The following is a 12,525-nucleotide window of genomic DNA, read 5'->3' as shown; positions in this document are numbered from 1 at the left end:
AAAAAAAAACAACCCAAAAAACCCTAACAAATGCAAGACACTAAAAAATTCTCTCAGCTTTCCTGCTCTCATTTATAAGACTGGAGTCAGAATGAAAAATCCACTTTCGGTTCTCTGTACTCAGCTAGGATAATGTGAACTTGACTCATATCTGTTCAGATACAGGTTTTTGGAAATAATCAAAGAAAAGAATGATCCTTTTCATTGCCTGTGCCATGGCTCATTCACTAGAGCAGCAGTATCAAAACATGGCCTAAAAATCCATCACCATTAGGAATTCTGGAGACCTCTGACAGAACAGCTTGTGCAAATGATTGCTCTGTACCTGGATCTCCTCAATGGTGTGAACAATGAACGTGTCCTGGAGGTCCTCCATGGCCCCTTCCATCCAGTTATTGAAGGGGGCAGCTCGTTTGGCATATTCCAGGTACAACTGGTCAATTGTTTCCAGTAGCTTCTCTGTCCTCTAAGCATGCACAGAAAGAAAATCAGGGAAGACGGTTAGAGAATAAAAATCACACAGATACGTGGGTTCTTCGAGTTGCTCCTTCCCTTCAGATGTCCTTGGTACTCTCAGGAAGGCACTACAGCAAAAGTCTCTGTTAAGTCATTACACATAGGATGGATTTTTTCCTCCCTCTGAGGAAAAAGTATGAGGTCCTCCGAAACAAAACGAGTCTTTTCAAGCAGAATAAAATTACAAACACAGAAGACTAGAAACAAATCAATAACCTAAGCAAATGAATAGTACTGTAACTGGGCTGGAAACAGAGAAGGAGGTTAAATATACTGACACACAGCTCTGGGCTACAGTCTGGGATTTCTGGAAGTGGACAAAAGGGCTGAAATAGGACATTCATGCACACTGTAGCTTGTTTCCCACAAATGACCTACTCATGTAATCCCAAAGGTTGTTTTGGAGGTATGACTCACCTCTAAAGCTTCTCTACGTTTCTGGGTTAGGGCACCCAGATTATCCCACTGATCACAGATCTTCTGGCACCTGGCATTGACACTTGGAGAATCGTAATAGTCCAGCTCACTATGAGGGGTGGAGTAAAAGAACAAAATACCAAATAAAGGCCTTTAGAAGAATGATAAATACATTAGAAGTAGTCTTTATCAGTTTTAAGAATAGATGCAAACTGAAGGTTTGTGGTCTCTGCAAATGAAGTATGCCAAGAATACAGTAGTGTCTATCTTTGGAGACAATGGCATACCACACAACACAGAACAGGAAGAACAATAACCACACTCTTGGCTACCTCACAGGAACTACTTGGCACTGGGGGAAGGGAGTAGAGTCTTTACTTGGGCTGGGAATAAGCAGATTAAAAGCAGTAGTATGCTTCTGTATTCTGCTTAAGAACATCACATAGGCTAGCTATCTGCATGTATATACATCAGGAGAAAGGGCAATAATGATTTCATTGCAAATGCAAAGAAGCCACGTAAGATTATTTTAAGAGGAAAGGTGGCAATCTTCAGCAACAATTTGTTTATTTAGGACAATTCCTGAATTACAATGCAAATTTCTCTCCTATATGCCAGATGGTACTTGGCTACAATGTCTATAGCCTGGCATTCCTGGAATAAGGGCTGTTAAGAGCATGGCTGGAAAATGGAGGGTAGGGGTAGGCCAAAGCTTGTGGTTTTGCACTGCATATTGCTCTTGGTTCTGCACATGATCAAAGAGGAAGAAGCTTGTAGGCAGAAGGAGACAAGCCCTGAAAACTGTGAAGTGTCACTCATGAAAGGGAAGGTGGAATAACTTGCAGAGCTACCAAACGACCCTGGGCAATATGACGAGCATTTCTCTTAAGCAGTAATACAGGTTTCAACAGTTTCCTCCTACTTCATTTCTTCCCATGATTGTACTGCCCCTCCTGAGGTGTGTGGGCACAACTGTTGGTAGAGTCTTGCGGAAAGCTAGTCATAAAACGGCCTTGGGCTAAAAATAACATTTTCTTTGCTGCGTTTTTAATCCAGATCAGTTCCTTGATCTACTTTGCTGTACAGCAAGCACTGCAGCTGAAATAACTGCTCCTGAGTCTTGCCTATAATGCACTCAGATCTTGTGCTGGGGAGTCAAATGTGCCCGTGCCCCCCCCCCACATGCCTGGTATGAATAGTCACAGAGCTTCTTGACCTCCCTGGTAGTGCATCTGTGCTCAGCCATGTTATTTGAAGGCACAATGCCTTTGCTAATGTGGGAGATGGCTTTCGGAAGGATGGTAGAGCATTCTGTTCTCACACTTCGGAAGAAATTACCTCTTCCTCAATTTAGGATGCATCCTTCCCTGTCGCTATTAAGAGTTGCAGCTGTTTTGTCTGGCACGTAGCATTTGCTTTGGAAGTGACAGGTCAGCTAATGCTTGCTGACTAACTAGCCTCAGTTTTAATCTTACTGACATGGAGGATTGCCTTGAACTCTCCTCCTGTTTCAAGGTCAATCCTCCAGTGGCAAAGGGAACACTTCTTAAATCTTTGCTGGTAAAGGAGATAACGATCTTGATCCAATAATCCCGATTTTTTAGAGAAAAAAGTCATTCAGCCCAAGGGAGCTGGTCTAATCCAGACAATGTCTAACTTGAGATGAGCTGATATGATGCGGAAGTATTTTTAATTATAGGAAACAAAGAGAAAGCCAAACCGCTCAGACTGTTTTTGCCAAGAAATATGCAGGGCTTAAAAATCTTTCCCTGTGCTCCCCCTAGCAATCAATTTCCCACTCTGATGAGACACCATTTATCCTGGTGACTGATCGCTCCTCACTCCAGAAAAAGGTGTGGAGAGGTGAATGTTTCTAAACCAGGGGGAAGCACAAAGGGAACTGAGTTGCTGGAAAGAGCCCCTGGTGCAAGTGCTAACTGGATGCACATGGCGCATTATTCTCGGAGCAAAATGCCTGCAGTGGCAACAGAGGCCATGATGGGCTGAAACAACTGGGTTTTTTTCTTCACTGTTTTTGATAAAGCAGAATCAATGGGAATCTCTGAAGTGTATGCTATCCTCTGCTATTTCCTTCTGTTCCTGGAAAAGCCAAACACTGCTTCAACTCTGAAACCTAGCAGGGGCCAGAGACAGGTTTCCTCTTTAGGAAAAGGTTCACAGCAGCATAACAAGCTGGAAGAGAGTGGAAACTTGGCTTGAGAATGTAATTCTGCCTCCCCCTCATCAGCACCCACAACTCAACCGTTTCCTGGCCTGCTTTTCTGGTGTGTCTGGATACTGAAGAGAAGTATCCTAGATACAGTTTGGAAACACTTGGGCTTCCCAACATTTTTGTGTGGGAATGATTTCATGGCTGTCCAGAGGGCAAAGTTGATCAGGCCTCTCTGGCCCCAAGGATCAGATGTATGCTGGGGTGCCGTACTTCAGCTCTTGTGCAATAGCAGCAATCTGTTCCACGCGGTCTTGGTGTGCGGCCAGGTCGCTCTCAAAGGCCTCGTGTTTCTTCAGCAGTGCCTTTATCTCCGAGAGGGTAGCAGTTTCATAATCCTTCTGCTGCAGCATCGCTTCCTTACCTGGGGAGGGAGCCAAAGAACAGGAGAATGAAGGACTGGACCCAATGCTCCCAAAGCCAGTTTCCTTGCACCTAGACAGCCCTGGGGCCCTCCATTTTGCAGCTTCTCCACTCTAGACACTTCCCAAGTCTTGCCCTTGCACATACCTGCCTAGAATTGCAAAATTATAACTTTCAAATCACTGAGAATGAGTTTGCCATGATCAGCAGAGATGCAAACAGCGCAGCAGCTCAAGTCTCTGCAGTCACAATTTATACCGAACTCATCTTGCTATGCATGAACTGTGCTATGCTGGTCCTGTAAATGACAACTGCAGCAACCTCTTCTCTCCTTTGTAGCTCTATTTTATCCAAGAATCTCACTCTGTCAGCTAGGGAAAGCAGATGCAGAACAGAGATCACAGTGATTTTCATGATTTTCTTCCTAATAAAGTAATAAGTGAATCCCTGAAAAGGAAAATCTCATACAAGAACCCATATATGATCCATCTCTTCCTCCCTGCATAACTGACAGCACTATGTCAGGCAATAGAAAGTATGTAGGCTGGCATTTACCATCTGTCCAGGACTCGTGAATAGATGCCTTCTGCCGGAACTTCTCAGCCAGGTGATCCAACCTCTCTAGCCTCCGGATCTCATTCAACAACCACTCCTCATAGCCCTTCTCAGCCTGCTCTAGGCCACCCCAGGCATTGTTTATATCCTAGAGACAGGAGCATGGGAAGAAGTAGAGGTGAGAAGTTAGGGTAGAAGTACTTCAGAATTATTCCCAGTATTCACACAGTTCAAATTGGTTGGAGAGAATGGATGTGGGCTTTTAATCTCAGAGGGTTGTGCAGACAGGTCAAGAAGACAAAGTGTCAGACTTAAGATAAGCAGGTCTAGCAGTAATCAGGATATTCTTGTCTGCATGAGAGAACCTCTCTAAACATTCCCGCACACAGAAATACAGCAAAACTCAACCATTTCTGAATTAGAAAGAATGAGAGGCACCCAGACATCTCCTCATAAAGGCGTGGAACTTGTGAAGTACCTCAGATCTGGGTTAGAGATGGAAGAGCAATGATTTCTTGCACCTCTCTTATCGTGGACTTACTGAACTGTATTCTGTGGGGTTCCTACTACAGAATAGTTCACTCTGAAGGTGGGCGTTGCTCTGCCCACCAATAGACATAAACAAGTCTCATTTTTTAGAAACAGCTTGGGTATATACACTCAATTACACCCACTCACAGAAACCATTTTCCCTTCTGAAGGCATGAAGGCTGGCCTGTTGCTGAGCCGTAGCTTGGTCTGCAAGGTGTTGAAATTGATCTCAAGTTGGCACTTCTCTTGGACTTTGGGGGGCTTGTGCAGGCGGCGGTAGTCCCGGAAGTCCTCCAGTTTCTGCTGCATGGCTTGCATGGTGTTCTCTGGTGCCCGGTTCTCCAGCCAGGGGATGGTGCGACGGATCCACTCCAGCAGCTGAAAAAAGCAATGACAAGAAGCCTTGAATTGAAACGGTGTTAAAACTACAGGTGTTGGTCTGATCTTACTAGGGACTGTTTACTTTTGTTTGCTATCATAAAGATTCTACCTACAGCAGAGACAGTAAAGAAAACCTTGCCAGCCTTTTAGGGATTACATATTTTTTCCTTTTTAAGCAGCCCATTCCTTACCACAATGAGTAGTACTGCTTGTACAGCACTGCCAGTACAACATGCTTCAGTCATAGCTTTCACACAATCAGGACCAAACAATGTCCTTAGACTGCACTAAAGCCTGAGAATTTTGCTGGGCTGTTGCACAACTAGAGGATGCTGGAAGACATACTAGCTCCAGAGGTATCTGAAAGGAGAAAGCAAGTTGCTCCCTCTAGTTATGCTTTTCTCTCTCCAGCTGCTTAGAAGTCAGCATTGCCCTTTGAGTTGTGGAGCTGGCAAGGTGGCGACAAGCAGTCCATAGCGTGAGTGAAGGAGTGTCCTACACTTTTAAACCAGACTGAAAAAAGGTTTGTGGGCTATGTTTGACCTATGTTTTCCATCTTTCCCTCCACACTTATCTTCCACATATTCCAGACCACATTTGGTCACTTCTGGAGTTTCACTGATGTCAGTTTGTCAGCCTTCTCCATTAACCAAAGCAGCCTAAGACTGTATTGTACACAGATTCTTTCCAATTATCAGCAAACACATATTTCTTTCCTCAATTATCTACCTCTTGACTTCCTTAGATCCAATTCCTGACTTCTGTACTATGCTGGCATACAATTTGTATGAAAGATATCATTAGACATATATGCAGTCCTGAGCAAGACAAGTCAAAACAGCTTGATTTTTCCTTAAAGTTTATTATTGTTGTGGCTAACAGATGAGAAACTTAAAACTGCTACATGGGAATTTTTCAATTAAAAGCCAATTTTTCTTTCATTTTTCTCAAGCTAGAAGGGAAAGAAAAAAAAGATTCTAGGAAAACACTGCCCAGGATTAGCTGTAAGCATTAAATGCAATTCCTTTCTACATAACACCACCCAGAAACCAACAGCACCACAGACACCTACATCACTGGCCAGTTTTTCATAGTCTTCCATGAGCTGTTCATTCTCTTGGTTGACTGCCAGCACCTTGCAAATACGATTTGCTGCTGTCTCCGCCTGCCAAAGAGAAGAAAAACAGGAGAAGGGGAAAAATGTGAAAAAGTTATAAACCAAAGCTTGCTGCTTAGCTTCCTGCTACGTACCTGCGGGTAAAGTCTCCTGATCTTGGCTCTTGCAGCCTGTCTGTACTTCAACACATCTGTCCTGATCTCTCTGCATGTTATCAGAACTTCTGTAACGCTTTTTTTTCCCCTTCTAAGGAGAGTACATTCCTTCAGAGATTCTGAGCTTATGTGATCCCAGCCCTGTGTGTTGTGAGACAGCCACATTTCTACGCTTTTTCAGAAGCTGCTCTTGCAAGACTGCCCTGCTGTTTCCTGCCAAAGGGACCCCAGCTACCTCTTTACAACAACAGTTTCTGTCATCATTTCCACTCCTCTCACCAACACGCAGAGCTGCAACACCAGGAACCGCATGGTGTCAACGTGATGGGTCTCTCGACTTACTTTTACCTACGGAACATAATACCTATCTGCATAGAATCATAAAATGACTTGGGTTGGAAATAACCTTTAAAAATCACCTAGTCCAACTCCACTACCATCGGCAGGAACATCTTTCACTAGATCAGGTGAATACATATATCAGACTTTGGAAATGTTCTAGATTTGCTTTGAAGATAAAGTAGTAGATATCCTTGAATTTCAATTCAACTCAGCAAAGATGTCTTCCAGCATTCCTTGTATTTCTGGCACCCATAACAGGATGATGTCCTCCAGCATCTTGCTGCATGACACCTCCCATTCAAGTTCTTATGATTCAGCTGAAAAGAGGATTGTTTTTTCCCCTTTCTTGGTAGTCTTTCTGCTGACTATCTCAAAGTAAATCTCAAGAAAAAAAAAAGAGCCTGTTGTTACTACATAGCTGTTGGGTTTTTTGTTTTGTTTTTTGTTTTGTTTTTTTCACATTATGGGACCAAAGCCTGTCTCTCTGCAGAGAGCTGGACATGTTAGAACATGAATTTTGAATACAGCAATGCTCAGAAAAAATCCCAGCTATTAGCTCAGGGGTTAACAGCCTGCCTCAGAGTGCCACAAGTGTTTGGCAAGGGCAATATGCAGCAAGCTGATTCTTGTACAGTGTTTGTCTGTGGATCTGTGCAGCTCCCCTTATCAATATTTTGGCAGATGTAATGCTGTAAAGCCTCGGAGAATGTGGCCCTGTGATGGATGTCAGGAGAGTGTTCAGCACCCTCTTACTGCAGCACAGCTATTGCCCTGGTGCCTGTGTAGGTGCTAGAGCTACCTATAGGACCCCTACAGAGGAGTTCTCACTGAGCCACAGAGATCACATGGAGATGAAGAGGAGAGCACATGCCAGCACTATAACAGGCCAATTGTCAATTGTGCCCTGTCTTAAAACTCTGTGCAGGAGTGATGCCAAAAGAAGCTTTGCTGAGCTTATAGCTGGCAAGTTTCAACCTCTTTTTATTTGTAAAAGGCCTTTTATTATCTGTTTACTCAATCTTCAAGGCTGTTTGAAAAAAAAAAAAGCTCTAATTTTTGCAGCTGATGTGAGGCAGCAACAACAGCAATAAAGTCACAGGCTATATAGTGACAAACAGATTGCTGAAATCTCAGGGGATATGATGATCTAAGCCATTCTTAAGAAGTTCTAAAAATGTATATTCAGTGATCTGCCCGTTCATTAAAGTCAGTCAGTTAGCAGATACACAGATATTAACTAACTAGAAACATATCAGAGCAAACTGTACAAGAGAAAGCCATTTCATTCCAAAAAAATGCTGTAAAACATGTAAATGATGGTTGTATTTCTGAAAGCTTGTACTTTGATCTGTTTTTACCAAAAGTTTGTACTTTAATAGGTAACTTTCTGTTAGTCAGAGAAAACGTTACAGGCATGGGATCTGACAAAAAAAAACCAGGCTAGAGTCCTACCATGATGCACCTAGTGGCTGCAGGGGACCGCAATCACAAACGTTCATCTCAGTCTTCCCAGGAGAGGAGCTCTCTGTATGCTCTTAACTCTCCATTTCTTTTTTATACCCTTGGAGCTCACTGGAACAGCAGCCAGCTGTGCAGGAGGGACCCCATTTGGCATAGGCACATTTACATCTATCTGACAATAGATTTCTTCCAGCTGCCTGGGACTGTGTGTGTATATATATGTGTTGAACATCTGTCCAAACACAAAAGCCCTCTGAATGTCAGCAATTACGACATTATTTGTGTTACCCTAATGGTTGACACACAGAGGCCAATCTTCTTCCTTTCCTGCACCAGCACTAGCTCCTCTGTGGTTCTTGCCTACTCCAGACATTCTGGAGGCATGGGGCAGGACTGTCAAGATGCACCACCCTGGGGTTTGAAGTTTGCATAACTGTATTCACCAAGGACTTGTGCGATCTGATTTGCTTTGGTACAGCATGGCACTGACACATTATACTACTTTCTGTCAAACATCATTTGGAGGGCAAGCCTACGGCATTCTGCTTGATACTGCACTGCTGTGAGATATGCATGTCCTGTTGGGTAGGCTCAAACAGAAATATGAATAGCCAAAGAATAGCAGAAGGAGCAGTAACTTCTCTGTTTTTTGTCTTTACTGTAACCCTGACCTGGACTGCTTAGGTTGGATGTGGAATTGTGTCTCTAGCTCTTGGTTCCAGGTCTCTTCTTACAGAAGGATGATAAAGGAAGGCATTCCCACAGAAAACTACCTAGGGAGAATGCCTGTCTGCGGCCCTCTGGCCTCGGAGAATCATCCCAGAATACTGTATGTCAAACACAACCTTCTCACAAAATGGTAAAACATTAGTTAGAAATTTTCACCCCCAGAAATCAGGTTTACAAAATATTAAGCTGACCAATAGGAAACAATCATGCATTTAGTGTGAAAGTCAGAAGCAGTTAGAAAACAAGCAAACCAACCAAAGCAAGTATACCTACAAATATATATATATATATATATAACAAAATGGCATAAAGAAAAAGCAGCCATCTACACACACATCAGGCTGGGGACCCTGTACCTTCAAAGGCTCGGTACAAGAGAGTGAAAGAAGCAGAAAGCGGCTCATGGGACTTCCCCTTCAGGACTGGTGGCAGTAATGAAAAATCTGAATGAAAAATGGAGTGATATTACAGTCAGTCACCTAACCGTGCACGAGGCAGCAACATGTTACAAGACACTTTGGGCTGGGGCTTGCACTCAGTCATCACTCTGCATTTGCCCTGGGATTTGAATCTATCACTTGGCAGCTGGCTAATGTATGGCTGGAGAGCTTCAAAAAGGAGATGTGCTCCTCCTGCCAGGTCACTGCTGAGGTGCTGGACCATCAGGCTTACTAAAAGTTTAATTAATGATTAGATCTATAATTTTCCATATAAACAAGTTACACCACTTGGGTTTTAAGAAATTCCACCACTAGTTTTTGCCCTGTCTACTTGGTTCAGGTCCTGAAGCAGCAGAAGATTGCTTTCAGTTATCCCAGCAGACCTGGCGTCCATCTGAACTGCTGAAGAGAACATGGGACCTGCTAAGCAGGTTTCTAAAGGGCAGAATGGGCACAGATAGAAGAGAAGTGGATTGAAGAGGGATGTGGCCACTTCTGCAGGAGGCCACTACCCCCCTCGCATTTGTGATTTGCTCTTTCTTTAATCAGGAGTTCTTTGGGTTAAGCATGGAGGAGTCCCTAAGGGACACCTGGCAAACAGCAGGCCTCACCACCACAGCATGAGTTCTGAGGATACAATTTTCAGAGGCAAGTATCAGATGGATGGAGCTTGAAGCCTGGTGTTAAAGGTTTTGAACTATTTACAAAGCAGTATCCCAGTGGAAAATTCATGTCTATATAAATCATGCCAAGTGGGCAAACGTACTGCACTGCTGTGGGATCTACTTCCAATTCATTGGAAAGCAGACAGCATCATTAATATAGACAAAACAAGGCAGGGAACAAAAAGCTTGACCTGAAGAGCTGCTCCCTGTAATCTACTGCCTGTTTGCCCTCTGAAAGCAAACATGAACATGGTATCTACATCAACAGTGAACCATTAGCATCATGTTGTACAAAAGAGACGAAGTCTTTCTGGAGTCAAGCTTTCTGCCCTCAAGCTGGGCAGCACATAGACTGTGCCTCAGGTAGGAAAGACCTGGTGAGAGAAAGAAGTTATGGAAATAAGGAGATTTTACATCCTTTTTAAAATGAGAAGGATCTGGTCTTGAACTTTGGATTTTATTGTTTCAAAGCTCACAATCTGAAGTTGGTGATCTTGCAGAAAGGCTGCAGCCCCGTCAGGCTGTGGCTTGGGAAGAAAGGCGGGAACTTTTTCTTCCATTTGAAGGACTTCAGGGAAATAGATGTTTTGAAGGAAATTCATCCAAAGAATGTGACTGTGAGTGACTGATTGGTTCCTCTGAGGACAAATGTCCCAGTGCCAAACAAAGAGACTGGAGTAACAAAGAAGCAGAGGAAGCATGACTGAAGCTATGGAAATGGGAAAAGCAGGGGAAAGAAATAAAATATACAGGTAGTTTGGGAAAAAATGACCACAAATTAAAAAGAAATTGAGAAGTGAAGGTACTTAGATACCTTAGCTCAAGGCCTGGTAAGAATGGACTTCATGGCTGGAGCACAAAAGTGCTACAAAAGACGCTACTGCTAAGTGATCAGTTGATATGATACAATCTAGGAAAAGAGACCTGAGCTACTGGGGGCTGAGTATGAACAGAAGGCAGGCAGCACAAAGGGACCAGGCTGCAATGTGCCGGGCCAGGCTGATCTGCTTATGGTACTTCTGGAGATGAATCACCTGGCCAGGGTGAGGCCCAATAGTCACTAACATGATATATTGACTGTCAGGGCAGACATTCTTCTTTCTATGCCAACTTCATCAAAATGCATTCTCCACCACTGAGTATGACAACTGAAGCGAAGGAGCTGCTCAAATGTGTTTGAAAGGATATCTAACCCACTTCTCCAGAAAGGCTGGAGCTCACGCATCCAAATGCAAGGCTGGATGGGGCACAGCTGAGACTGCTGAGCTGTGCCAGGCAGAGGGGCTGGAGCTATCTTTGGTGGAGAGAATCAGTGGGCATGGCAGGGATGGGGAGGGGTTGTTAGCAGTAAAGTCTCACCTTCTGTGCCCCTGAGAAGGCGTGGTAGTAACATGAAACATAGGTCATTATGGCCTTCTCATCCGGCCTTAGCGTGCCTATAATATCTGTGCAGAGAAGGAAAAGAGGTTGAAAGGATAAAGTAAGAAGCAGCACATAGAATAAAACAAAATAGTCATGGGTGGCGTGAGAGAGGGGGAGAAAACTTCCCATCATGCATTGCAGGACAGGCCAAACAGATTTCCATGCGGAGAGCTGGGAGTTCGGATCAGAAGGTGGCTAGCAGCGTTGGCTTGTGGCTCGAAGCGGCACCCCTGCTCCCTTCCCCTGAGTCCAGGAGAGTCCTGAGTGAGGATCCACGCTCTGCACATTCACAGCTGTGGTCCGAGGATATAAAAAGGCTGCTGGAAGGTTTCAGCATCCATGCCCAAGGCCTTTCTGCACAGCGGGGAGCTGTAGAGATCAGAGCCTTCCTACGCAGTGCAATTCCTACACAATGTCTGCTCTGCTTCCACGTGCACCTACAACACTGAAGTAAGGACAGCTGCTCGGTTTTGGTGAGAGATGTTTACAAGGTCTCACCTGCAAAATTTGTTCCTTAAGTGACTAGTTACCAACAGGAAAATGGCTAAGCCAAAACCAGGAAAGACTCAACTGCCCGATTTCCAGCATGGTGGGTGAGGAAAGATTAAAAGGAATTAAATGAACAAAACCAGGCATCTCAGTCATGATAAACAGTGCTCTCTTCGCCAATCACCACAGAAGTACTCATTAGACATATTCTGTGAGACCCAGGTGAACTGGGACTCAATTTGTGGTACAACTCGAGATAGCAGCAGGTTCAGACCTTGAAGCTAGGGTGTGGGAACCTGCAGTGCATATAATGTAAAAGACAGTTTTGGATATTCACTGAACCCTACATAAAAACACTAAGTTTTGTGTCCCCATATTTTAAAATAAAACAAAAAAAAGTGAATAGATATTAGCATTTATTGCCAGTGGGGTCAGCTTGCAGCGTCCTGCTCAGCAGAGCAATCTACAGTCCCCATTTATGAAATCAAACATCCTAGCTCAGATTTCCCAGGAACAGGGGCTGCAGCTCCTTAGTCATCAGGGCAGTAGTTTGGAAGGCAAATGGAGAAGGTAGAGCTCCCTGCTTTATTGGGCTCTCTGTGCATGCCAAGGCACTGGCATATGTAAGTGCCACTGGAACAGGAACACTGACTATAGGAAAGTGGGACTGCCTGGTTGCTCCATGTATTGTGTCTGGGGCACCACTTTGAAC

The 12,525-nt window shown here is 44.1% G+C and overlaps 1 protein-coding gene across 3 annotated transcripts in view; it reads right to left on the bottom strand.

Annotated features, from left to right (window-relative positions):
• Positions 1-12,525, bottom strand: part of ACTN1 (actinin alpha 1) — an 80,497-nt gene that overhangs the window by 12,278 nt on the left and 55,694 nt on the right. For all 3 annotated transcript variants that reach the window (XM_042872170.1, XM_042872153.1, XM_042872160.1), the window contains exons 9-14: positions 6,066-6,158; positions 4,760-4,990; positions 4,082-4,229; positions 3,377-3,527; positions 934-1,042; positions 326-466 (exon numbers count right to left, since the gene is read on the bottom strand). In XM_042872170.1, coding sequence (XP_042728104.1) covers positions 326-466; positions 934-1,042; positions 3,377-3,527; positions 4,082-4,229; positions 4,760-4,990; positions 6,066-6,158 — 873 coding nt within the window. The remainder of the gene's footprint in view (positions 1-325; positions 467-933; positions 1,043-3,376; positions 3,528-4,081; positions 4,230-4,759; positions 4,991-6,065; positions 6,159-12,525) is intronic.

Source organism: Lagopus leucura, unplaced genomic scaffold (genome assembly GCF_019238085.1).
Source record: "Lagopus leucura isolate 7727_CA_CO unplaced genomic scaffold, USGS_WTPT01 Super-Scaffold_1, whole genome shotgun sequence".
NCBI classification, from domain to species: Eukaryota; Metazoa; Chordata; class Aves; order Galliformes; family Phasianidae; genus Lagopus; species Lagopus leucura.
Note: the sequence above shows the minus strand (reverse complement) of the source record. Positions and strands in the feature narration are given on the sequence as shown.